Genomic DNA, 27,901 nt, shown 5'->3' with positions numbered 1-27,901 from the left:
ATGATTTCAAATCTCATCCTGATTTCCATGTAAGAGTCAAAGTGGTGCTTAAGAATTAGGGAGGTATTTCGCTGAAAGATGGTCTCTCTTTGTTTATAGTGGTTTCTCTGGGTTTCCAGTTGTTGCTGGCATATCCATCTTATGTTGTTAGTAAACTTGTCTAATGAGGTGCTAATTAATTACTTTTTGTTTGTGATAGTTCTAGTTAAGTTGTGTTGTTAATTAATTCTCTAAATGTAGCAGTTTTCTGTGTTTCTTGGATGTTCGCTTCTGTCTGGTTAATGTTTGTTTGTTTCAGACTGTGTAACTGGTCGCTTACAAGTTGGATCTCTGCTTGTGAATTGTGTTCTCTCCCTTTAGGATTGTCTTAGCCTGCTACGGGTGTAGCTTTTCTGAGGAGGTTGTTGATATTCAAGGAGCGGTGTCCGATCTAATCCTGCCGGTCAGATAGTTTATATGACCTCAATTCAGTAATCGTCAGTATCTGGAATAGGCTCTCAGGTGCCCCTGTTAAGTGATATTCAATGCAGTCTGGTTGTGTGGTCATTTGGGCCACAGAAAGGGAACAGTGCTGTCACTCAAGGAATTGGGCTGCTGAAACGTTAACAGGACCACTTTAAATTGTTTGATTTTTATTTGGAATGCCCCCCCCCCCCTTTTCTCTCTGTTTGGAATGTCCAGCTCTGTGCCAAAGATGCTCATCACTACACCCCTTGTTAAGAATCCGAGAGAGTGTGGACGAGTGCGTGCTCACCTCCAAAACGCGTGATGCCAAAGGCTGCTTCTTATCACACCGCAGTCCCTGTGCCAAGCTTGCGCATCCATGAGTCGGAGGAAGACACTTCATGCATATCATCATATGTCAAGAGACACCCCTGCCTGATCAGCTCACCCCTGTCCCCTGGTAGACACACCCAGGACATACTCGGTTTTAGACTGGGGGCTACTTGATAGTTCAGTGGTTAGGGCTATTGTCTTGATGGCAAATTGAGCTGTATGGTCCGAGTTGGATCCCAGCTGAGCCCACAACGGAGCCCAAATTGTCTTCGTTCCGCCAGGATATGGTTGCTTTTGTCAGTCAGGGTTTCCTCATCTCACCACTGTCAGGCACACTGCAGTTCACCAGGGGCTTGCATGATGCTTGGATGACATCAGTGGAGTAGCACCTGTCCTCCAATGAGTGTCCACTCCACCAGGTGTTGGCTACATTCGAATGTATCTCGCATTGCTGTGGTAACTGTTGCTACCGTGAATGCATACACAATACAATAAATTCATGAGCACAGCATAACAATACAGTGTATACAAAAGATGAAGAATGTACAAATAAGGGAAAGATTAAGATTGGGAAGTGGGAGCCAAGAGGCAGTCTGAGGAGGTTGGTATTCAGTCTATGATACAACATGGCCAGTGATTCTGGCATCCAGACTGCTCATTCCACCACTTCAGGGCCAGAACAGGCCGAGAACATGAACCGTGACTACGTACACATGGATGACCAGGTGCCAGGAAGCTGTAGGGTGGAGTGGTCCGACCTTTGTGAAGAGTGTGATGATAATCAGTAACCTGGTAACCAGTGGATGGAGATCAGGTGGAGTAAGACGTAGGAGCACATTAGGAGACCGGGACAGTTTCTGCATTCTGTATGAACTGCAGGGGTCTGATTGCACATGCAGGGAGACTAGTGAGTAGTACTAGTAGTCTCAGAAGAGTGGAGGAAAAAACAAGGTTCTGGTCCTTGGTAGGAGGTAGGTCAAGTAAGTGGCGAGGAAAGGGTGGATTCTTCAGATGTTGAGTAAGAATCCGCAAGACCTACTGACCGATGCTGTGTGGTCAGCAAAGGTCAGTCTGCTATCGAGTGTCACCCTGAGGCACTTAGCAGTCCAGGAGGCTCATGCCGTACCATTTCCAGGGTGAGGGCGAAGTCTTGGAGGAGAGAGGACGTGGCTAAAGTGAAGCTTTGCTTTTCTGCATTGCTTTGCCTCTGGCGGTGGCTACACTTTGAAAATGAGACATCTAGGCAAGCTGAGGTGCATGACAAGATCTGTGCATTGAAAGGGGGCAAAGGAGAGAAGCGATCAGTTGATCTGTTCTGGCATGACTGAGGTATTGTCTTTGTGGTATTGCGCAAGTGAAATGGTTCAGAGGTGGAGTGTGATTTGTATTGGCTGCAATACAGTATGGATGGGAAACAGCAGTTATATATGGCTCTCTGACTATGCAATGCCGATGGCAATCTCCTTGCTGTATGTTAGTTTGAAACATACAAAATTGTGACTGCGTATTTATTCATGTTAAGGCTCAGCTGCAAGTCACACACAGTGTTCAAGTTTCTTTCCAGGAACCTTGTACATGTGATGGACTCTATGATTGAAAACTTTAGTGCCTCTGCTGGAAGAGATTCTCTTACCATCTTAAAACCTTAAAAAATTAGAATTGTGGTTTAACATTATGGAAAAGGGAAATTTTGCTCAGCGCAAATGATTTCATGATGTTGTTTTGACACCATTGGACACTTGCATGGCAACGAGGTAAGGAGCATCTGGACTTGACCTTGCAGATGGTGTTTCTCATCTGACAGGATGTGCAGTGTTTATTTGAAACGCTGATATTTTAGATTTGGGTTAGGCCAGGTTGCTGCCCCACTGTATTGCCTACATAACTGTTCTCTGTAGCAGGTTTATGTGTACAGTACTCAAATTTCCACACAGACTCCAAGTAAGTGGCACAAAAAGTAAAACTACTTTCCATAGCCCTGTGGCGTGGACATTGATAATTTGAGTCTGAGCTATGGCATTAGCTGGCTGTAACCTGGAGTCTTCACTTCAGGGACATCCTTCCAGGTTAGGGTACACTTACATTCACCAGACTTCCTCAGTTTGCCCCTGGATCCACGCCTCCTTGTGACACATCAAGTGCCTAAAGGGTTACCAGCTTTCCTGCCTTGAAAAACGTGCTGCTCCTCCCATCAGCGCAAGTCTTCCTGTAGTACACTGTGTGGTTTATAGAGTAAAAAATAGGCGTTGGCCATGGGTGTGTGTGTCAGAGGGGTTTGCACACCTCACTCCGGCACTTCCTGTTTGAAGGAGTTTAGCGGTGAGTTAAACTTCACACTCAGTTGCCTGATCCAAAGTCTGGATGAAAAAGGGAAGGAGGGGGGAAAAAAAAAAGTTAAATTCTCTCATCAAAAGGATGGCTCAGTCCACGTTACAGTAATACAGTCTTCTTAATTAGAAGCCTCTATGGGATGCTCTGGGTCAGTGTGTCTGTGTCTTAAGAGTCTGTGACCATGAGCATTTGTTGCATCACACCCAGAAAACCTCAATAAGTGGGAGTTGAATTAATAGGCTTCTAACGTTGATGTGTCAAGTTTGAGTGTTGATAGTGGCACAGTATCGAACCTCCATTGCTCTGATAACAGGTTTCAACATTAAGCTGTCATCACTGACCTGGCATTGTACAGTCTTTTTTTTCCCCCCTGCCTAAGAAGTGAATCCTTGCTGCATTTTTAATGCATCTCGGTATAGGTCTGCTTCAGTATTTTGTGCTTCTTTATCACTGCTTTCACCCTCTCCAAAAATGAATAGCAAAACCTACTTGAGGAGATTACTCTGAGCTGAGACCGGGCTGCTAAAAGCATAAGCGTGTTCCTTTCAACCGTGTCATGCTTTTTGCACAGATTTGTATATGAAATGTTTTGCTTGCATGCTCTGATTGCATCACGTTGGCGTCTGTGTTGTACAGTAGCCTTAAAATATATCATTTTAGTAAACAGAAAAAATACTACCCTGAAGTGAAAAAAAGTGCATTTTTGTTACTGCATGTTACAAGTAGCAATTAAAGTCAATCTTCTGCCAAATGCATGAATCATTCTTAGGAATGTCCTGAAATTTGCTTCATACTTAAAAGTATGGCTACCATGTACACATTTTGATATTGCTATAAAATCTAGATTGTTTGAGCTGAAGACATTAATAGTTATTTCCCCACAGATGTATACGTGGCTGTGTTCATTGAATATGGTGGCTGATGGTCAGGTAGCACAGAAGCGGTTCAGGCGGATGCAGCTGGTTTGTCTACAGAGATTTCCAAGGCTAGTATGAGAGGACGCATTAAGTGCTCATGAGTCTGATCATATTTTAGGTGCAAGGCAGAAAAGAGGTCTAAGCACTCGAAACCAAGGAGAAATCTGAACAGGTTTGTTTCTAGTTGCCATGGTGAGCGATAAATGTAGATGGTGAGCAGTTCTGTACTTCTGATTACAGGTAATTCAACCCCCCTGAGTCCCACCACTGAGTTATAGTTTTCATCCACAGACATAGTTAACATTAGGTATGGGGTTTGACATTGTCTGTACTTAATAATGAGCATGCATAGGTTTTTCACATAAGCACGGTAGAGGTATAGAATTGGTGGGATCACAGTTGCATGTCCTGTGGGTTTCTGTTGGGCCTTGTCTCTAGCTCATCTGTGTGTAAGGCAGAGGATTTCTGTCTGCTAAAAGGCACAAAGGGTTGATAAAGTAAAATCGCATCAGAAGCATTTGGCTGAATGTGCTAAAGGTATACCAGTCAGCTGTGTCTTCCCATTCCGGTTGGATGCATGAGGCACCAGACACCTGACACCTGAGGTTTAATGTTGCCTGTACATGTGGGCAAGTCATTTTGGCAGGATTCTTTTATGGGAGGTGCTAGTTATACTGAAGCGGTATAAAAGGTAAATAGGATGTTGGGATATGCAGCAAACAGCCTTGATTCCAAATCGGTGGTGATTATATTAATTGTGTACAGTGTCTTTTTCAAACCACATTGAGGCTGCTGTATTCAGTTCTGTGAGCCGCATTATAGAAGGGTAATTAGCAGCTCTTGGAAAAAGTACAGAGAAGGGCAACAAGACTGGGTTTTGGTTTCATAAGTTAGGAAGAGTCAGAAGACCTTCAGTCTCTGTAATCTCAGAAGAAAGAAAATCCGTTTGAGGTTTTTCACTTTTGAAAAGGGGATTAATACGAGCTCTTTCAAGATGACTTCCGTAAATAAGACAAAAGAGCATACGTAGCATGACATGCATGTAAATTTCACACTGACACTAGGAAGTGTTTTTTTTTTTTTCTTGTTCCTTCTCAAATAATGAGTCATCATTGCTCAGAACAGCTGTCTAGGACTCCTTGCGAGCAGAGGCCCATGAAGCATTAAAGACCAGCCTTGAAGTAGGCGACGCTCTGGGCAGAACGACTCCAGGAAACTGAACCCAGATCAATACTTTAAACACTCAGTGTCAGATGTTAATCATAATGTAAATAAATTGGTGATTGAGATGCAGTGTGTGTGTTTTTATGTGTGTGTGTGTGTGTGTGTGTCTAAGTCTCTGCTTCCTCTTCGCAGTTGATTGCAGAAGGGATGTCAGGCAGTAAGGCTCTAGGGGGAGCGCGGCGGCGGCGGACCCGGTGTCGCCGCTGTCAGGCCTGCATGCGGACCGAGTGCGGCGAGTGCCACTTCTGCAAGGACATGAAGAAGTTCGGGGGCCCCGGGAGGATGAAGCAGTCCTGCCTGCTCCGACAGTGCACCGCGGTGAGGGTCCTGCGCGCATACCCGCCATGATGACAACGAATCAGCGAATTAGCCGCTGCATATCATAGGCGCTGTAAAAGTTTTGCACTCACCTTGTTGTTGCATGGAACTCAAAAATTGTCTCTTAAGCTGCAGGGCCATTCTGAATGGGATTTGTCATATTTGAGTAGCCTTTCTCAGGTTTGCTCGTTACAGATATGAGGGTGAAATATGAAAGGTGACACGAGCCAATGGATTAAATGACTAAAGCATGATTGGGTCTAATGGCATAAATCTGGCCAGTTGTATAGAATGATAAGGAACATGACTACAGGTATAGTGTCTGCATGGTGTGGTTGCCATGTTGGATGATGGGTCCTGCAATGATTTCTGTTTGCCACTGATGGTTTGAACCTCCGGTCGTTGAACACGCCCGATCCTGTTATACCGCTGCAGTCGCCAGGCACATCCATTTGTCCCCCTTAATAACGTTTCAGCAGTGAGCTTCATGAAGGACACTTGGAGCCCAGATGAGTCTCTGATGTCCATCTTTACTTCAGCCGCAAAGAGAATTGATGTAGATTTCAAATCGCAAAAAAAAAAAAAAAAAACAGTTGAGTGAAATGCCCAGCAGCTCAGTTACAGCTGGGGCCATTTCAGTTATGTTTTACATCTCTGTCACATGCAGACACGCAGGCATCTTCTCCCCCTGCTGAAATGCATTCAGATGCTAAATTGCTTAGAGAATGTTGCAAAATGAATAAATGAGATCCTACAGAACGGATCCTTGAAGTGCAATCAGTTCATGCGGTCGATGTTATTCTTTTGTTATTTTTGGCTGGTATAATTATTCTTGCGTCTCTCATATCTGTTTGCTTATACTGTGCCAGCTGATCCACTTAAATGAACTGCTAATGAAATGACTAGGGAGCTGAAAGTACAGATCATAGAAATGTTTTAATTTGAAGCTTAATGAAGGATTTTATACCTCATAATATCTTGCATAGATTGTTTTCTGCACCCGTTTAGGTGACGTGTGTGTTGCCTGGAAGAATTGCAAAGCTCTTGGGGAATTTAAATTGCCCAAAGACTTGCATATGAAACAAAACCATCTGAAGTATTCAGTGCCCGAATTGGCAGATATCTTTGAAGGAACATCGGCTGTTGCCTTCAGCCCTGAGAATCTGTATCAGTGCACAACCATTTTAAAATTTCATTTGATGAGGAGTTCTGAAATGAAGACCTGAACCAGACCTCAGCCAGCCTGTAAGAAATACTGCTGAATCATTCTGATTTTCTCACCAGAACCTCTAGGACAAAATCAGCCCAGTGCAAACAGAAGCTTAACGCTTCATTTTTTTAAAAGAACTGTCTGGCAAGCTGTTTCTGATTTACTATGGCTTTTAATTCAGGGCAATTTAAATGTAATTAAAATGTAAATCTTTAAGTGTTTACCACACAAATAAATTCCACTAAATCAGTAATACAGCACGAGTGGTACCAAGACTAGCACCATACTTAAACTTATGCTTGCAGCTACTTCACTGGCAACGATACTGAAGGCATTCTATTATGACCAGATATTCAGGTCCTGCGTTCCTTACGTTGTCCTCTAGAAGGTCCTGGTGGGTAACAGACAGCCCCAGTGCTGTCTGCCTTCCTGTACGTTGCCATGGATCTTGTTTTATACCACACCCCTTCAAAAATGTTTGTAATGAGCCAAGCAGTCAGAACACGTGGGCAACAGTAGCAGAGACAGTGTTTTCATAGGGAGGCGTGAGAACCTGAATATCTGGTAATGAAAAATTAAATATCTGTGCTTGTACTGCAGTTTCCACTCTGATGGTGTTGCACATGTGTTGCAAAGCTCCTTAAAATTACCTTCTCAAACAATGCACATGCTCAACAAACGGTGAACAAACCGAAGTAAGTGAAGGAGCAGGAAGTGACACACGCTGGTTGGTTGATGCGTGCTCTCCCCCCTCCTGCAGCCGGTGCTGCCCCACACGGCCGTGTGTCTGTCCTGTGGAGAGGCAGGCAAGGAGGACACAGTGGACAGCGAGGAAGAGAAGTTCAGCCTGTCTCTCATGGAGTGCACCATCTGCAATGAGATCATCCATCCGGGCTGTCTAAAGGTGTGTGCGCGCGTGTGTGTGTGTGTGTGTGTGTGTGTGTGCGCGTGTGTGTGTGCGTGCGTGCGTGCAGGGGCAGAAGTCTGTCCTGGTGGTGTCTTTGGGTTTATTCAAGTTCATGCACTGACTGTGTATGGGGTTTAAATGGTGATTGTCTGTGGGGTTTAATGGTGTATATCTGTGGGGTTTTGTGTCATGTATGGATCTGTGTCGGACTCTGTGAGAAAGATAGTTAGAGACTGTAGTGGAAGTTATTTTTGGGGGCATTCACATTCTGATACATACCTTTGTTTGTAGGCCAGGGTTCACGTTGTACTTCAGGAAACTGTTACATGTAAAAAGTGAAAAAAGGACACGATCAAAGTTGGTCAGAGGGCTTGATCAAAGCATTTTGAAATGAAAGTCATACCTTGTCTGCCTGCAAAACAGATTTCTCTCTACACCAGAGCTGAAATATAATTCAGAAATGGACTGGACCATACTGATTACAGGGAATAATATACCTTTTTACTGTCACCTGCAAAATTGCAGCTTCCCAAAAATATTTCCTGTAATCTTACAAATTTGCCAACAAGGCCTGAAACTCATTATTCAGCCACGTCACACACCTCCTGATACTCTCTTAAAGACTGCTTTTCCACCCAAAACCAATGGTAGTCATTCTGTTACTCGTGAATAAATACTGGCACCACTGTAACTTCAGCTCTGTATTTCCACCTGCAAATTGCAGAGAAAATGGCACGTCAGCCAGTTCTTTTAATTACAGCACACTGTATGCATAATGTGTAACTGAAATAAAGGGCGTTCGGTATGGGTCCCTTGTACAAATATGCACAGTTGTACCTCTGGTGATTTTGGGTGGTGGAGTGAGGGTGTCATCCAGGAGGTTATTGTGTGACCGGGTTAAGAGTACTGGAGAGGCTTCTGCTGCCACTTCCTTCACTCTCCGGATGAGGATATTGTGACAATCTTGTGTTGAATGCTTTGGTTTCATATCCATGCCTGTTAATCCTTACGTGTCCCCCATGGCCCTGCAGATGGGTAAAGCCGAGGGGATCATTAACGATGAAATCCCAAACTGCTGGGAATGTCCCAAGTGTCACAAGGAAGGCAAGACCAGCAAGGTGAGCTATGAGGTTTCTACCCTGCCAGTTTTTTATCTTTTTATATGTGTAAACCTGAAGGAGCGTTTAGTTGCTGCCTTAAACAGAGCTTTGATGCCACGTTTCCTTCCTCCAGGACCAGGGCGACGGCTCAGGGAAGAGGCGCATGGATAATGGGGAGGTGGGGAGGTGGAAGCTGACTGACGACCCCCCTCCCAGCAGGAAAAAGGCCCTGTCTCTGGAGGATGGGGTCAAGCAGGAGGGCCACAAACGCAAGAAGGAGAGGGAGATTCCTCAGGACAGCGGACCCAAAAAGAAGGTCAGCTGCGTGACCGTATAGGTGTTTACGCTTTTGGCAGGAAAAGGAGAATCTATCAACATCAGCGTGATCAGCTTGTAATAACAGGCAGCTATACAAACACAGACAGTTAGGTAGCAAATAACTGTCTGTTGGTTGAAGCCACACAGAATTACCTAGCTTCTTAAACTAAGAAGAAAGTGGAAAAAATGATACATACTCCATCATGCTAATGCTGTTACACAATATAAGTATAAGACAACTTGACATTGTCACATTGCAAACAAAGCATTAGCTACTTTGCAGCGTGCTAGCCACGTTTTCTGCTCATACCAGCTCCGCGAAAATCCCTGGTTATGATTTCCCTCCCTTTGTAGATACTTAAATGTTTTAGATGTTTAAATTCGGTCTAGGTGGTCCTAATTCTTAGGTTGCCAGTTTATCCTGATTACTACGATGACTGAACGGTATGAGTTGCTCTGAGTTGAGGTAACATTAGCCATGTTGACCTTGAATGTGACAAGATCGCTGGCTGCCCTGGCGATCCCTACACCAGGTTACGTATGATGAAAGCACGTTAGTGCAAGCCCACCCGGAACCCATACAGATTGCATTGCAGTGCTTGCAGTTTGAAAAAAAATTGCCTCAACATGAAAGCCTATCTGGGCGATTTTCAACCAGACTGAAATCGCCCGAAAGGGGCGGTACTCCACGAAACACGACTTGACACTGATTGGACTATGATAATCAGAGGCGGGACAAACTGTCTAGAACAGTCACAGCTAGCGTAACACTGTGGTAGAATGTGATAGAAAAATTCCCTCCCTTTCCCCCTTTGGTGGTACGTCGCCCGACCGCCCTAAGGAACAAACCACCCCTGGTCCAATTGCAAAACAAAAACAATACAATTTTGACAAGGAGAGACAGTAGAACGCAGCTATACTAGCAATCACTGACTTGCTGCATTGGGGTCAGAACATGAGAAGCCGCTCACTTCTCCCTTCCTGATAACAACTAACACAGATAGATAGTTCAACAGAGAGTGAGAAATGTTGTTGTACCTTTTATGAATCGGAGGATATGAAAGATACCTTGTCAGCTGACACAAGGTAAATTAGCGGTCTAGCTAACCTTACTTGGTAAAAGTGTATTCCTCCTCGATGAACATAGTTAGCTGACAGGATGAGAAGGAATGTTGCTAGCTATATTGACAACATTCCAGTGGTCAGTCCTCTCTCTTTCTGACCACCAGTCTAGCTTAAACTGTGCTACCTACCAAGTACATGCGATTCAGAGTTACATTTCTAAAATGAACAGCTAACAAGCTATAACTTTACTGTAAATTAAATCTACTTAAATAGCTACACAATACTTTAAGTCTGGTTAGCTTGCTAGCAAACAGTGTTTTCAAGTTACTATCCCTGATTAAGCATTATTTAATTTTTGTTCATTTACACTGATCATTCTATTAACAGAATTGTAATGATAAATGGTATGTAATGGTGAATGTAAGTGGTCAATCTTGTCAACCTGATGCCACAGACGCAAAGCCTATTGGGAAACATACAAACAGCCAGCATTGAATATATACATCTTTTGTGTTCCATGGGACTCTATGTAGTACCAGGCATTGCAGTTTCCTAAATCATCTCTCTCAGTGAGTCACTGGAACAGGTCTTAAAGGGTGTATAACTTGAAAAGCACAAGCTTTATTAACAAAGAAGGGGCAATCAACATTAGGTAGAGGAGTACGTCATGGGGGGTCACTAGCATATGTAACTCCGCAGCTGTTCTCGTGTATGGAATAAACCGAAACAAACCAAAAGGCGAATATCCTGACACCTAGTAATAGCACTACTCTGACTAATAGCAGTATGTACTAATACTACTGCTAGTGACTAACCCTAATGTAAACAAAAAAAACTTCAGTAGCAATTTCATGCAATCTTAGCATTGAACTGGATAAACTGTTTGCTCCCGTCTAGTTCTGTCTGCTGTGAATATGGAGACGGCTTAAACTCCTATTTTGCCTCTGGCAGATACAGCGTAATATATGATTGTTGATTAAGGTGAGGGGGTTCTCATAGGGCGTGTTTACCTGATTCCCCTTTGCACTGTGTCATCTGCATTGCCCCGCCTGCATTTTAACTTGCAAGTTGCGGTATGGTCGCCTTTAAGGTTGAGCTGCCCGGATACATCAGTCTGGGCTGTTCATTTAAACCTCAAAGTTGCAATCTCCATCACCAAAGAATGTGCACGCACCTTCACTGGAATAAGTAGGTCAGTTTATTCTCTGCAAATGCATTTAATGGAAATAAGTTATGACCGCTTCTTGGGCTGACTTGCTCAGGTGCGGGGGAAAAAAAACCTGGCTGCAAAAATTTTTTATCTGTTAATGTAACGAATGTCAGTAACTCCATCCATCTGACGGATCTCTGTGGCCCTGATTTCAGTGATCGTAAAAGGACGGTAGTCCCATAGATCAGAATAATGCCTGTGGCCCTGATTTTAGTGATTTCCAAGGACAGTAACTGTACCAATCAGACTAATATCTGTGGCCCTGATTTCTTCCTCTCTCTCTCCCTCAGATGAAAGGAGGCAGAGAAAAACACTTGAAAAAGGTACTTCTGTCATTCATGTCCAATCAAAAAGCTTTTGGACATTTTATATATATATACACACATGCACACACACTGTCCTCATTTTCATACCCCTGACTCAAAAAGAACAAAGAATTATTGAAAAGATTATGTAAAGGTTTGAACCTTTAAGACCCTCATTTTCTGGAATAAACTTAATTATTTGTGAACATATCAATTCTCTCTCTGAGTATGCTGTTAAGATTCAAGTGTAGCATTTAAAATTGTTAAAGCATAAAAAAGATCTAGTACATAGATTTTTGTTTTCTGATATCTTGTTTTTCGATTTTTGTGAGAAATGCGTCAGACCATTAAAAAGACATCGAAAGAAGCAGGCGAAACTACCAGCCAGTCTGAAAATTATAATCATTTTCACCAAGAAAGATCTAGAATTTTTTTTTTTTGTACTGATGTATTGCGTAATCTCTCCTCTCTCTTGTAGAAACAGAAACTCAACTCTTCAGATGCGGGCGTGTTCATTGGGTCCAACTCCTCCTCCAGCTCAGGCCAGGGGTCAGGGGGCCCCGCCAGCGGCCCCTCCCACGCCCTGGCGGCGCCGGCCAGCCAGCCCGCGGACCAGCGCTCGCACCAGCGGGAGAAGCTGGAGCGCTTCAAGCGCATGTGCCAGCTGTTGGAGCGCGTGCAGGAGTCCAGCTCGTCCAGCTCGTCCAGCTCGGAGTCGGACTCGGCCTCCGACTCACACTCCAGCTCGGAGGGCTGCGGCAGCTCGGAGCCCGGCTCCCCCGCCGCCTACGGCAACAACAGCAACAGCCTGGCAGGCCGCACGCGGGACCGCAACCGCGAGCGCTACCGGCGGCTGGCGGAGCTGGGCTTCAGCGCCAGCGAGGACTCGGAGGGGGAGGGGGAGAGGGGCGCGGAGGAGGGCCGGGACGCCGAGGACGCGGCCGAGGGCGACAGGCCCCGGCGGAGGAGCGACGGCGGCGCCGCCCCGCGGGGGCGCAAGCCGGTGACTGTCGAGGAGGGCGGGGAGGAGAAGGAGGAGGAGAGAGGCCGGAAGCAGCCCCTTTCGCCCCCGCCCTCCCCGCTCTCCTCCACCCAGGCCTCCCCTTCCTCGGTCCACACCCCCCTCATCACGCCCGAGGGGGGCTCCGGCAAGCACAGCAACGGCTCGGAGACGCGCAACGGGCGGACACGGGCGGGCGTGCGGGACCGGGCGGCCCAGGAGAGGAACGCCGTCGGCGGCTCCAACCACCGGCGCAGCAAGGGGGCCAGCCGGGGCAACAAGGTCCACAGCGGCCGGCAGCAGGGCCCGCCCGGCCTCAACCAGCAAAAGAACAGCACCAACGGGGGCAGCTCGGTGGGCCCCACCACCGGCTCCTCCAACTCGTCCGCGGGGAGCCCGGCCGCCGCCTCGTCCCCCAGCCTGCAGCCGTCCCGGCTGGCGCGCCGCTCCCAGCTGCTCAAGCGCAGCCCTCCCGCCGTGCCCTCGCCCCCCCGGCCCATGCAGATGGAGAGGCACCTGGTACGCCCCCCCCCGGCCTGCCCCGAACCCCACTGCCTGCCCCTGGACTGCGGCGAGTCACACGTCATGCAGCGGGACGTGTGGCTCAGAGTCTTCCAGCACCTCAGCCAGCGGGAGCTCTGTGTCTGCATGAGGGTGTGCCGAACCTGGAGCCGGTGGTGAGTTCCGGAGCGTTGGGGGGGGGGGGGGGCAGAATGAGGCGGCGGAGTTTGAACCCGGTGTGCTTCTGTCTTTCAAAGTTCTTTTTGTTCTACAGATTCTTTGAAGAATTGTTGGTTGAAGAGACGAACAGAATATTGAGACAGAACTAGAGAGCAGCATTAAAAACTAGGAATTAAACTTAAAGACTTTCCCCGCTTGTGAGAGCTCTTGTTGTGGCGTACAAGTGACACTGAAATCATGAATTGTATGGAAAATGTTAGGACAGGTTGAGACCTTGAGAATGCGAAAAGCACTATTAAATGCTGCTTTATGGCTTGAGGCATTACCATCATCAAAAGTAGTGGTCTCGCTGACAGATATCTGAATTGCACGGGGTCTGCAGTTCCAAAGTAAGTGCCTGAACTATCCTCTACCACTAGGAAAAGTACCTTTCCTTCAGATAATGACTGGGTATTATGATGCTATCAACATCTAGCAGAACACTGTGCTCTCTGGGTTGTGCAGAGGCAAGGGTAATTCTCACTGCACTCTCTCTGCATTAATGACGATGCCTTGTATGGTGTATGCCTGCCGTACAGTGGCTGTGGAAACGGGAGCTAAAACTGCTCCTGATGGTAATGCCCCATTAATATCTGACTCGCTGAAAGCCTCGGCAATTAGCAATTAGCAGTTAGTTTCCCCACAGTAATGAAAAGATGGGGCCTTTTATGCCCACATGTCACAACAGCCGCCTGTTTAGCGTGCTCAGCGGTTTTTCTCTTCCCAACATCACAGCTGTCCGCCGAATTTGGATTATTATGTGTGCGCCACGCCAGAAAGGACTCGCACCCTGTAACGTTTCCTGCAACACGTGTCGCTGATGTGCCGTCACCTCACACAGCGTGCGCATCTGTGTCATACTTGTGTTCTCCACACAAGACACTCACTTTGCTAGCTGACTAGCTGAAAAGCTATCATTGCATTCATCGCTCTTTTTCCCCCACTCTGTGAAGTACACCGAGTTCTCTTTTCATGCTGTTCAAAAGTGAAAGTAGAACCCCGATTGCCACAGTTGCTCTTCACAAACACTTTTATGAATGTTTACTGATGTTAACGTCCGTTGGGTGTGACAGCTGTTTGTTTGACCCAGAGTATTTTCCCTGGCCTCAGTGGGTGTACAGTCACATCACTTGGATTCCCTTTTGCTGCCATTCATTTTATTTAATGCATGTGTTCATATCGGCCTGCTTGCTTTGTCTAATATCATTGCAAAGCGCAACCTTCATTACCGTGAAAACATTCTCAACTAAAGCCATGACAGCTAAAAAAGCTAGCTATCATTTACAAATGAATCGATTACAAAAAACTAGCTATCATGACAAAACAATTGCAGCATTGTTAAGCCATAGCCGTATTTACCATAAAGTGGTCTCACAGCACACAGCAGTGATGTTGGGGTGTTTGTGGTTCACAGTGTGTTTCACATTTGATGTGAAATGTTACAGAATAGCTAGCTGCTATAGCTAGGAATCGCTGGAATGCAAACCTGCCATCCCTCTTGTGGCACAAAAAGCACTTGTAGGACTTTGGATATGATTAAGGGAGCCCAGGAGTGTGAACATCCTGGCAGAGTGTGTTGTATCATGGTGTCTCCCTAGTTGCAACTCGGAAGGATACCTGACCGTTTATAGATGCTGTTCTGATTGCTGGTCTGTGTGGGATTTTTCACAGACATTTCCCTTGTTGCAGTGTATTTGTGTAAAGTTGTTAGCTCATAAGTTTTAAAGGACAACTTTATCCTGGAACATTCAAAATCAGATTTTGTTTCAATGCCTGGATTTTGCTTCTCAGAATATTTTGTTCATTTTGGGCATTAGTTTCCGATTCCCAAAATGGTTCATTCCCTGACACAAACAGAATGAAAGTTTTTACTTTGTAATGCCCAGCCATTACATGGGCATATACTGAAAGGTTATTATCTACTTTAATTATCTGACACTGTGGGTGAAAATATAGTGTTTCTTTTGCACTTCTGTAAATGGGTGTGCTGTGACCTGTTCCTCATTTCTCCATCTAGTGGAAGAAAGGGAGAACTGACTTGGCTCCACAATGTTACGATGATGTTGAGGAATAGTATCAACTGTCTTTGCAATGTGCAGTTGAAATGGGCACATCTGTAATTGTGCATAAAACACTTAAAACTCTACTCCTCGTGGAAATTTGGGCCAACTGACAAAAATTCAAATGAATTATTCCTCCACGGCCCTCTAACTGAACTCCGAGCGGAATCTCTTTTGTCAAACAAGATTGGTATCACGAGCCAGTCAGAGTGGTTTTTAAAGCCATCAAATGCAAAATGAGACAGAGCAACACTGGATCTTCTTCTGGGTCGTTCCTTGAGAGGATTTTTTTTTTTTTTTTTTTTTTTACTCTGAGGTGCTTTTCTTTTTGGACATATTTTTTGAGAAGAATCTGTCATGATTACTCAGGCAGCAAGATATTATGAGCTTTGCGTTTGACAGATGACACATACCAGATGTAAAATGTCAAGATACTCAAATAATTTGGTTTAATTTTCATGGGATTGCTTTCTGGATGTGTCTGATTACACTGGACTTTTACATGTAGGCTGTATGCACAGGCATAAAGGAACACAAATTAAATGATTGAATTGTAGTATTCTGGTGATAGGTGGCAGTTAAGACTAGTTAAGGGTCTGGACCGGAAGTCAGTTACAGAGAAAAAAAAAGATTGGTGTTGCCAATCATCAATAATGATGACTATTTTGGGGATTGTTTAGTTTTATTTTCGCTTTACTGTTGCGTCTCTCATTGGCTTGTGTGCTCTAACAGAGATACAGCAACAGAACAAATGAGCTCTGATATTTGAGGAGGCATGATCCATCAAAGCATCTGTGCCCTCTCCAACAGCTTACACTGTTACCACAGTTTTGCTTCAGTTTTTTTGAGGCATCTTGTTACTGACTGGCTGTTATTGATCACTGTTATTTTTGAAATAATTCACACTCGACAAGTCTGTGACTAACACTTCCCCTATTTTATTTCTTTTGACCTAAACTTAGTAAAAATGCTGAGTTTCTCTTTTTAGAGAGGTTAATACGAGTCATGGAGGAGGGGGTAAAACCAAAAGTGTTTGGTAACTTTTGGAAGACTGGTGCCTCAGGTATAATTTGCAGTACTCATTGAGGATCAGCACCCCACACAGGGTCGAAGGTGTGGCTGAAGTGGGTTGATCCATTGTCTGGCAACCTGTCGTATGAATTAGGGACTCCATATGTTCATATATTTTTTACCATTTTTAGCAGTGTGGCATTGTTATACAGAGCAGGGCTTGTAAAGGTTACTGGTTTGATTGTGTTCGGGACTGCTGTTGTACCATTGCACTACACCCAAATTGCCTTAGTAAATATCCAATTTTATAAATGGATGGCATGTAAACTGTGAAGTCTGTAGTGTAATTTTTTAGTGTACTGTAATTTTTCTAACAATCAAGGTATGTGTATCACGTTTGAGTGGTTGTCATGCTGAAGTCAGCAGGGCCAACAACTTGTCATTGATTTTGGTTTGAAAAATATGAGACTAATTGGCTGCCAACCTGGTACAGCAGGTATGGGATAATGTAGGTCTGTGACCATTTCTTAGTTGTGGTATACATTCAATAGAAAATGAATGGGAAAAATACTTTACGGGCGACATCTTTGGGAATGACCAGTTTTTCCAGTGCTTCAAAGCTGACATTGAAACTTGTATTTTTATTCAAGATTCAATGGTTCATGTAATAAGAAGAGGATTTTTGAATGTTTTTTCCATAAGCCACTAGTGACTGTTGTCTATGTATACATGTGTACATTCTTTTTTCCCAGTCTGGGAAGATTTTAGTTCATTTCTGAGCTGTCTCTGAAGTTCAGAAATGAAGTTGATTTCTCATTGTGCTCCCGCAATACTGAGACTTTTAAGCGTATGTAATAAAATGTTACTCTAAGTTCATCTCACTGATTTGCAGCTAAATAAATGAAGTAAGGTCATCATTTATTTTTTACGATAAAGAACTGAGACCAGGAACCACATTCTGCATACATATCAGAGTGATTTTTCAGGTTGCCCCACCCATTCCAGGTTTCAGTTAGAAACAAACAAAAGCTTGAATTCAGGTCACAGTAAAAACAATAATGCATATGAAAATATTTCATTCATTTTCCCCCAAGAATGTCTCATTTAATTACAACTGTTAATTACAACTTACACCATTTGAAGATAGTGGAGAGTGTAAAATGGATGTTTATGTCTGAATTGAGAAATATCTTTATCTGGTTTCCTAAAACATGGAGCAAACCTAATTCAGTATTTTTATACAGTCTCTTATGAAATAAGTAAAAATCACAATGTGTTAATTATTTGAACGTTACGATGTGAATTATAGGGGACATTTTGATCTTTGCAGAGGCCCAGTCAGTGTCTCCAAATAAATGAAAACCTAAAATCATAGGTGAACCCATTTCATTTTTCAGTGTCTCCTTGGTAATTGGAGCTGCAATGCCTTGCCTCTATGCATTTGGTTTTATGATGTGACTTCTTCTTAGTTCTTCAGAGAATCGTAGACAGCATTAGCTATGGAATACCCACTTTCTGCTGCGTTTCTTATTTTGGCCTCAGAGTATCCTAAGATGCAAGAAGGCATCATTTCAGAAGTGGTGTCTGATATCTTAGCTGGCATGGAATCCTGGCAAAGTGTGTGCACTTTATGTTCTAGGTGCTTTGGTAACTGACATGATGTAAGGGAGACACTGTATTCAAACTGCAACTGATTTCTTTTCAGTTATGCGCCATTGCGCTCCTTTGAGTATCATATTACTTGTCGTAAGTGAGCCCAGATTGATTCTGCTGTGCAAATGGATTTTATTTTTACAGTAGAGTTTTTAAACCACGTTAGTACAGGAATGATTCTGTTTCGCTGTTTTTGATGACAATATGCACTTGATTGATACATCAGTATTTCTTACAAGCAGAGGGCACCCTAATAACCAATACGCTGAAAAGCGAATACACAGAATTTTTTTTTGCTTGAATTTAAGAGGTGGTTCAGGGAAGGATTTTCTGTCTCACGTACCACTGAAGATGGCTTTTCTGATGCCCTAAATTCTGTACATGCTTTGCAATTCTCGTTTTCTTCAGTGAACAGTATATTTAAATTTTGCCTGATAAGTTGCAAACTTAAAGCCATTCTGCCGTTGGTACTTTTATTAATCAACCTGACCTTTGGTATGTTTTATAAAGGGCTTTAGGCATTTGGGAAAAGCTGTGTCCAGTTATTCCCAAAACATCACGCAGTGCATGCCATAACACTGGTTAACTATCCTGTACATCATGAGTTTGTGCATTTAAATGTACACACATTTAGATTAGTATTAGCCATGATTTTAGAAGAATTTTAATTCCAGCCCTTGTTAATGAACGTAACCTGTGTTTAACAGTTCCTCTGTGGGGAAAATTCAGTTCCTGACCTTCTGGTTTCTGGTTGGGTTTCCAGGTATGCATAGTGTTGCAGAGGCAAGGCCTGGCTGTTCGGTTAGTTAGGTTGAACAAATGCTGTTATGTGTTGTGAAATGTGTTTAATTTGAAGTTATACTGTTGGTAATGGTAGCTTCTGGAGAATAATGTTTGGAGCAGTGTTAAACCTATATATTTTTTTTTCCCAAGCAATCAACATTGTTTACAGCACTTACACTAGTTGTTTGCACTTAAATTTAAACTTCTCAGCCTACCACACTCCTGCTGAGCAAAACTGAAACTGTGTGTAGTATTAAATCTTTCAAAAGTATGTGTTTAGGTTGTGGAATGAAGAACTAATATAATTTTCTTTCATTTGGACTTGGGCTAGACAGAATATTCTGAACATTGCAGTGCAAATTCAACTCCCAATCATAATAAATTTATACCATTAAAAAAAAGTTCAGCGAGCAGTCTCCACAGATGGTGAATAAATCTTTTCATTGGATTTTAAGAGAGACTAAGCCATTTTACGAAATAGACCATATAAAAAACAGTTCAGAAAGTAATGAGTTGGCACATTGTAAAATGCACACCAAAAGAAATAAGAGTGACCAAAAGGCAGAGAAACGCATTATTAACAAACCTGTAATTGGTATTATGTAGATCCTCCTCTGGTATGAATTACGCTGACAAGACACTTCCTGTTCTGTTGTAAGAGGCTCTGGCACTTGTGAGAGGGCATTCTTGACCATTCTCCCAGTCGGATTTAGATTTGTGGTTGCCTCCCAAACCTCTCGTCTCACGGGTGGCAAGATACCCACGCATCCTCTTCTTGGCACGGTTGCCATTGTTACCAGTTGCCTTAAATTTTAAAAACAAGAATGGATCCTGCAGTAGAAAGCAGTAGATCCAGCTTTTTGTGAATAATTTTATCGTCATTTCCCAGCCTGTGGTGACCCTTTACCTACAGGTGGTGTGAATAAATAATCAATAATATCTATGAACAGTATGACTGGAGCGCTGCTCAGTGATATTAAGATTAAGGCATATCATTAATGTAATGTTGTGTTTGTATGTCATGCTTTTTGTGGTTTCAGCCAGGTGCATGAACAGATGTTTAGGGTGCTATATATGCCATGTGTTGATATACTAGTGTATTTTTTTTATTTTTTTTTTGCAGCATACGGGTATTGAGAACAGACTGAATAATTGGGGAATTGTATTTTGTTTTTTGGTTGTTTTTTTTTTTATTTTGTTTTGTTTTTTAAGCCAATATGTAAAAATGCCAACTCACTGCTAAGTAAATGTCCACATATTACATAAAAAGCTAAGTGCCTGTTGGCAGTTCAGTGATGGCTCTTGCTTTTATTTAATTTCTGTCATTGTTAGGGTGACGTTTGAACTCAAAATATGAATTTTCTGCATTCCTGTTCTCCTGCCATTCTGAATGATTTTTAATCATACTCCATGCTAAATGGACCATCTGACCTTGAACGCTAGTGCTCCTGCTCGGTCTCAAATAGGCCCTATAATAGAAAAGCACAGGTTTTACACAGAAAATGTACAAGACGTTGCAGGGTTGTTTGATTGATGGATAGTTTAGTGCAAATTACAGGCTGCTGGTTACACAAATCCTCTCTACAGACAAAAGTCACCCCAAAAAAAAAGTGAATTATGATTTTCGTTACTGTAGTATGTATGTTAATGCAGTGTTTGATATCAGTGCTAGAATCTTTAAAAAAAATGTGTTCGGTGTTATATGTAAAAATAACATGACCATGAATTGGAATGACTAGTTTTTGCAAAAATAAGGCAGGGTTGCATTTTTATATTATTCTTGCTTGTATAATGTAATCTTGAGAATGGATGTTGTGATGTAACATTTTCAGCACAGCTAAAGCAAATAATGCCATTCTAGCATTCTGACAAAGGTTTGTTTTCTTGTGGGGTTTCCATGTGTGAGCAGCTGAACAGTTTTTGATGCGGTGGTCTGGAGCAACGCTAAAATGCATTATTTTAATTTGCTTTCCTTGCCTAACGTTCGTCTGCTTTTCTTCTACTCACCTCCCTTCCCCTCTCTCCCTCCCTATCCCAGGTGTTGCGACAAAAGGCTGTGGACTCAGATTGACCTGAGTAGACAGCGCTCGATCACCCCCTCCATGCTGAGTGGTATAATCCGCCGGCAGCCCATTTCCCTGGACCTGGGCTATACCAACATCTCCAAGAAGCAGCTCATGTGGCTTATCAATCGTTTACAGGGTAGGCCACTCTCCAGCCTGCACACACTTTATTGAAAATTGCCTGGGTGAGTCGAATGGCCTGTTCTTGCCATTGACCCTCTGATGTTATGAAAACCCACCATGAAACACAGTGCTGAAGACTAAAACACATTCACTCCTAGCAGTGTGTGTGATGATAACTTTCATCTTGTGTAATTCTGTGTAGTGTGTGTCAGTGGTGCAGTGTATCAGCAGTTAGTAGTATGGCATGTCAGTAGTCAGTAAGGTGTGTGTTAGAAGTATAGTATGTCAGTAGTCAGCAGTGGTCAGGTGTAACACTCAATAGACAGTAGTGTGGTGTGTATCATGTGTAGTGTCTCGGTAGTTAGTAGTGTGTGCCTGTAATAAGTAGTGTGGAGAGTTGTGGTGTGTATCAGTAGTTAGCAGTGTGGAGAGTGCCACTGGTGTAGTGTGTTAGCAGTGTGGAGAGTGCGTGAGGTGTGGTGTTTATCAGTAGTTAGCAGTGTGGGGAATGAAAGTAGTATCAGTAGTTAGTAGTGTGGAGAGTGCCAGTAGTGTGGTGTGTGTCAGTAGTTAGCAGTGTGGAGAATGCCAGTAGTGTGGTGTGTGTCAGTAGTTAGCAGTGTGGAGAATGCCAGTAGTGTAGTGTGTGTCAGTAGTTAGCAGTGTGGAGAATGCCAGTAGTGTGGTGTGTGTCAGTAGTTAGCAGTGTGGAGAATGCCAGTAGTGTGGTGTGTGTCAGTAGTTAGCAGTGTGGAGAATGCCAGTAGTGTGGTGTGTGTCAGTAGTTAGCAGTGTGGAGAATGCCAGTAGTGTGGTGTGTGTCAGTAGTTCGCAGTGTGGAGAGTGCGTGTAGTATCAGTAGTTAGCAGTGTGGAGAGTGCCACTAGTGTGGTGTGTGTCAGTACTAAGCAGTGTTGAGTATGAGTGAATACGAGCGCTCGCTCCTCTCCTCAGGTCTGGAAGAGCTGATCGTGTCGGGCTGTTCCTGGTCCTGCGTGTCTGCACTGTGCCAAGCGGCATGCCCCTGCCTGCGTCTCCTGGACCTCAGCAGGGTGGAGGACCTGAAGGACTCGCACCTGAGGGAGCTGCTGGCGCCCCCTGCTGATGCACGTGCAGGTCTGTGATGCTGCGTTTGTCTGCACGCTGCTTCAACATGCTGCACACACAAAAGCTTGTCTGAACACCAGCCATGCATGCAACCATACGCTCACAGTACGTGACACGGCATTGTGATTTAATTAGCTGTTAGTGTTCTATATGGGTTCTAGTTACCAAATTTCAGATTTTCTTTTTTTCAGGAAAAATAAAATCAGCTTTGAATTCCTAAAAGTGCTTTTTTATGACATCATGATTCAGTTACTGCTGCTACTGGTTCCTCATCTGTTTTGAGGCATTGGAGAGGGAATAATAAGCTATTGATAGCTGATCGGTGTGCTATCAGTTAGCCTAAAATTTTATCCAAACGCCAATTCCTGTTAGGACATTTGGACACTTGAAATCAGTTGTGTTACAGCAGCAAGCTACTTGAGGTAGGGTTACAAATTTGCTGCGGCCTTAAATGTATATTATTCATGCTCTAATTTCTCATTTAATGCCCAATTTAATGCTCAGTATTAAACATTTAGCAATTTGTGTGTCACGTAACATGTCACGATATGAGTTATATTTAAGAAAATACCTCAGATAGTTATCATGCCATGACAAGGAAAATATGTCACCCTTTTTGCCCTTAGAAGGCCATAGAGGGTTTTGTCTTTGCGGCAGTGTATTGCTAAATTCTTTGGTAAGATGGCGGATGACGGCAGCGGAGGAGGCCTACGCTCGGCCAGATGGGCACACACAGGAGAGGGGAGCTGCAAGTGCAGCTGTGTGCAGGCAGCTCCTGCTTTTCCCCTTCACAAGAACACGGCAGCTGAACACAGCTAAGTTAGCACTAGAAAACCGCAAACTAATATTTCCCCTTTCAGGGGACGCCAAGAAGGAACTAAAATGGTTTTGTTATGAGTTGAAGCGGCCATTTTTTTTTTTTTGCCAGGCACAAAGGGACTTGCCTACAGTCATGACTGTTATAACTGGGGAAAAAAATTTTGCACACCAGTGACTGAAGTGCATGGTTCATTTTACAAGACGCGTACAATATTCCATCGCATATGATCCCACAGCTAACTAGCAAATCCATTCTTGTATCGGATGCCAGGATGTTTTAAACATGTGGATGTGACCGAAGGGTAGAGACTCATTTTGTTGAATTCCACTGGCTGATGGAGAGGATGAGCACTGAACTCATAACAAACCACCCTCCGCTCACTTGGTTTACAGGGCTTCATTAAACATTAAGCACAGTTGTCTGAAGCACAAATTAACATTTCTCTGCAACATTTTGATGTTGGGCCTGGAGTATTTTTGAGTGCCACAGACCGGTTCAGCATGGGTCACTGCATGACAGATGACAGGGTCAGTCACATCACATCATGCAGGCAAGAAAATTGGGATGTTGAAAAATGTATTGATCCATGGATGCATCAGATTTTAAAAACAATAAAGGCAAGAGCGATAAATGATAAAGGATAAACTTTCTATTATTTTCACTTTGTTTGAGCCTTGACTATGTCAGTGAGGGGAAAAATAAAAGAACAGTGACTGGATATGCACCTGTTAGAACACTGCACAGATGTGACTGTATTTGGACCCTGGACAAAACACTGGGCAAAACTAAATATGTGCCTTTGAGATTACTGGAAAAGTGGGGGGTCGGCGACATGTTTCTGTGACCCTAGGAAAATGCAGTCACAAGAAACTCCAGGAAAATGGTGGAACAGAAAACAAACAGCTGAATGGAACCAAATGGAATCCAGTCATTCAAAATATCCATTAGTTCTGTGCACAAATCAGACAACCACTTTGGTGGCATATGGGGGTCTGTGGTGGGCCGGTGTGACTGCCATGCTCATATAGAGGCTATAAAAAAGTCCAAAGGAAACGCCTCCTCATTGTGGATGGGTTCAGTAGGAGGAACCTTGGCCAATGTAAGCCTGCCATATTCCAGCAGGAGGAAGCCAGTTGTGTCCCACTGCTGGATACTCCAGATCACATCTGCAAACAGCAGGCCTCTAATGTGAATTCATTCTGTAACGGATTGTATGAGCTAATTTTTTCCTCCCTCTTCCCCTTCTCCCGATCTCAGGTCACAGCGAGAACCGTGGGCGTTTCCAGAATGTGACGGAGCTGCGATTGGCCGGGCTGGACGTGACGGACAGCTCGTCCCGCCTGCTTGTACGCTACCTGCCCCACTTGACCAAGCTGGACCTGAGTCAGTGCTGTAATATCACTGACCAGACCATCCAAATGCTGACCTCTCCCATCTCCCCAATAAGGGATAGTCTCACTCACATCAATCTGGCAGGTGAGAGCTGACAACATGGGGAAAAAAAACGTACTTAACAATATCAGGTGTTTCCATTATCACAGATGATTATCCTCAGTTACTTGTTCTTTATCACAGGTTTGTCAGTGTTTTCACCAGACATCATCTCCTTCCTGGTGAAGTTATACTTAATTCTTCTCAGGCATTCTGAGTTTAGGCTGAGAGCTGAAAGCACAAAATTGCAAAACTGTCAAATCAGAAGTTGCAGACCACAAAATCCTATAGCAGTGATTCCGGCATGAATTACTTGCAGCCCGTGGGTTTGTAGAGAAGCCTGGGTGCTTATATCGTGGCTTAGTCACAACATCTCTATCTCCCATTTCCCTGGAAATTCTTTGTAAGCAGATGTCACAGAATCCAATATGGCCACCAAGCTGTGTGAAATATGGGTTTCTTGTCTTCTGTGCGCAAAACTGTGAGGTGCCCACCTAATCTAAATTACTGTGGGGAAGAAACAGTATCATAAGGCATGGTCAAAAGCAGTTGGGCAGAGGGAGATTGCTCCTAGACTTCTTGGAGGAATGTACAAAATGTGCCAACTCTGATATTAAATATTTGGATTTTCAAAAAAAAAAAAAAGCGTTTGATAAAGTACTGCATGAGTGACTCATTATGAGACTGAAATCAGGAGGAATTAAAGGAGTTATCTCAAAGTGGATTCAGAATTAGCCTCCACACAGAGTACAAAAGCTGCGCTCCAAAATTACCCCTAAAGCGCTGAATTTGGAGTTTGGAAAATATACCATCTGCATTAAGGTCTGTTCCAGTCGGCAGTCACTAAGGTGAAGTAGGTCAGAAGCAGCCCTGAAATATGCTCTCAGCAAATGTGTAGGCATGTATCGTATGTCTCTGTGCAATACAGAAAACGCCAACTTTAGCCTGGGAAACAATGATTATAATGCGTTAGCATGGTAACTCACTGAACACAAGCACATTAGGTGAAAGAGAAACCCTGCTGGAACACTTTCATTTTTAGCATACATAGATTCAATGTGTCACTGGCTCTGAGAATTCTTTATGACCAGCGGGGAGTCACTGTTCCATTTTATTTTAAGGGTTTGCTGTGTTCCGAACAGAAGCTTGTACATGCATTGTTTAATATGACTGCACACAGGGAGTCACAGATCTTGCGTGTGAGTGCTCCAAATTCTTTTTAAGGAGCAGTGTCTGAACATTAACACTCTGCAAAAAAACAATGAGTCATTTAGAATGTTCTCTTCCTCAGTTGGGGAGTTTTTTTTATCGTCTCAAACAAGCATTTGGACTGTTTTCAATTACTGAATCATTCTCAATTGAAAAATGTTGCCCTCCTCCCAACAAACTGTAGTCCCAAACAGCATTCAACTGTAGTCAGTCTGAGACGTGTTTTTAAGCGTAGAACAACACAGACCAACATTTCGTGAAATGTAACGCATAGCATTACTTGTCCTTTCTGAATAGGTTTGCGGATTTATGTATGCTTTTACAAAATTAGGCTCATTGTAGCAACTACGGCATATGTACCTGTAGGTATATGGCGACACAGTAGCAATTTCTGGCTTGTATTAAAGGTGCAAGCCAGCGGTGTTAGGCTGTTTTAGCAGCTGGCTACCTAGTGTTGGTTAATAAAAATGCTCTCCGTGTAGATGAAGAGACAGACCCGATAGTTTAATTACACAACCGGCCATGGGAAGCCAGGCATGTAGCAAAGTGTTCAACAGGTACAAAGTTTGGTTCGCTTTTAGTCAGAGAAGATACATTTACATTTAATTAGGCCCGGTGGGGTGTCTCTGCCTGATTGGACCTGTGGAGCTCTGGGGTGCTGCCTTTACAGTCTGTAATACACATGCAAATGTAGCAACACTATCTGTGCATTCACAGATCGAGTGTCCTCCTCCCTCTGTGGAGTCTGTTTCCCACACCAGCGTGAATACATACATGCCCTGCCTCATTGCACTCACTAATGTCCTACCTTTTGAATTTAACCGGATACGTTAGGTTTTGGGGCGGGCGCGGTGAAGCTCCCTCTCTTAGGGCGTGTACGCAGCCCGCTGCAGTTCCAGCTGTGACCGTGTGGTGTTTTTGTGGTCGTCCCCCATGCAGGCTGTGTGAAGGTGACAGAGCAGTGCCTGCCCCTGCTGCGCCGCTGTGCCTCTCTGCAGAGCGTGGACCTGCGCTCCTGCTGCCTGCTCGCCCCCGAGGTCTGCCAGCTGCTCACCTTCTCCTGCCCCGAGGACAGACTTCTGCTCAAGAACAGCTAACGGCTCCGCCCACGCGCGAGCGCGCGCACAACCCCCACCCCGATCCCCCTCCCCTCCACCGCACCCCCCCAAATCCCCCCCCCAGACGCTGGCACTGAGAGGACGGCCCTCAGGGAGAGAGAGACAGGGAAAGAACCACAGGCACTTGCTGGGAGAGAGAGTGAGAGTGACAGAGAGAGAAGAAAGAGAGCCTGGTCCATCGCAACAGTTTCCTGGTTGAACATTGTGGATGGGCTTTGAGAGAAAGCATGTACATATTCAGTATCTGTACACCAGGTGTGTATATAAATGTAGTTTACTGTAAATGGCCATACTACACCCCCCTCCTCCTGGTCGCCCTCCATCAGATCTTTATAATAATGATATTCAGCTGTCTTGAACTTGCATATTTGCACTCCATTTGAGAAACATCCCTCTGATGTAAGCCACAAAAGAATGTACTGAATAACAGGCTGTATACATCCAATCCTGGTGCACGGATGCTGGGCAGGTTGTGTGTGTGTGTTTGTTTGTGTGTGTGTGTGTATGTGTGAGAGAGAAATCAAGTGTACAAGGGTGACAGTGTTTCTGATACACTGAGAGAGAGCGGGAGGTCTGTCCCCCTCCATAATCATCAATCCCACTGCCCCTCCATCACCCCCCTCCCCACGACCGAGGGGAGAACCTGGACAGTGGAACCCCAGCACAGTCAAGTCCAGCTCAGGAGAGGCCGCCAAACAGCCGACGGACCAAGCCAAGCCAAGCCTCAACACACTACTGCAATCACAGCCTCTGTCCTTAGCTCCAGGAGAGTGTGTGGTCATTTCTGAACAATGCTGGAGACCCCCTATTTCACCCACCCCACCCCCACCCCCCCTTTTCTCTCTTTGGGGTCCCCCCCACCTTACCACCACCACCTTCTGCCTGCTGCCCCCCCTCCCCCCATGCCCCACACGCCATTATCAGGGATCTGACACTCTGTCACTCTCTTCAGCACTCTTGCTCTCCTTTGTGGACTCTCACCCAGTCGCTTCCCCCCTGTCTTTATCTCTCTCTCTTGCAGCCTGCACTGTCAGTGTTTTGTGTGTCCGTAACACAGAGGAAAAACCAATTTGACAATGCACTGAACTGGACCGTACTTGACTGTACACACTGTACTTGGC

At 44.3% G+C, this 27,901-nt stretch overlaps 1 protein-coding gene across 1 annotated transcript in view; it reads left to right on the top strand.

Annotated features, from left to right (window-relative positions):
* zgc:158376 (uncharacterized protein LOC100101643 homolog) overlaps positions 1 to 26,817 on the top strand; it is a 30,046-nt gene extending 3,229 nt beyond the window's left edge. Inside the window, exons 2-11 of the mRNA XM_036552650.1 lie at positions 5,382 to 5,567; positions 7,538 to 7,681; positions 8,716 to 8,802; positions 8,918 to 9,100; positions 11,668 to 11,700; positions 12,161 to 13,359; positions 20,948 to 21,111; positions 22,050 to 22,211; positions 24,280 to 24,498; positions 26,602 to 26,817. Coding sequence (XP_036408543.1) covers positions 5,397 to 5,567; positions 7,538 to 7,681; positions 8,716 to 8,802; positions 8,918 to 9,100; positions 11,668 to 11,700; positions 12,161 to 13,359; positions 20,948 to 21,111; positions 22,050 to 22,211; positions 24,280 to 24,498; positions 26,602 to 26,759 — 2,520 coding nt within the window. The 5' untranslated portion in view covers positions 5,382 to 5,396 and the 3' untranslated portion in view covers positions 26,760 to 26,817. The remainder of the gene's footprint in view (positions 1 to 5,381; positions 5,568 to 7,537; positions 7,682 to 8,715; positions 8,803 to 8,917; positions 9,101 to 11,667; positions 11,701 to 12,160; positions 13,360 to 20,947; positions 21,112 to 22,049; positions 22,212 to 24,279; positions 24,499 to 26,601) is intronic.
* Positions 26,818 to 27,901: the final 1,084 nt, after the last annotated feature.

The sequence above is a fragment of the Megalops cyprinoides genome, chromosome 19, assembly GCF_013368585.1.
Source record: "Megalops cyprinoides isolate fMegCyp1 chromosome 19, fMegCyp1.pri, whole genome shotgun sequence".
In the NCBI taxonomy this organism is placed as follows: domain Eukaryota; kingdom Metazoa; phylum Chordata; class Actinopteri; order Elopiformes; family Megalopidae; genus Megalops; species Megalops cyprinoides.
This window is presented reverse-complemented; position numbering and strand designations above follow the sequence as displayed.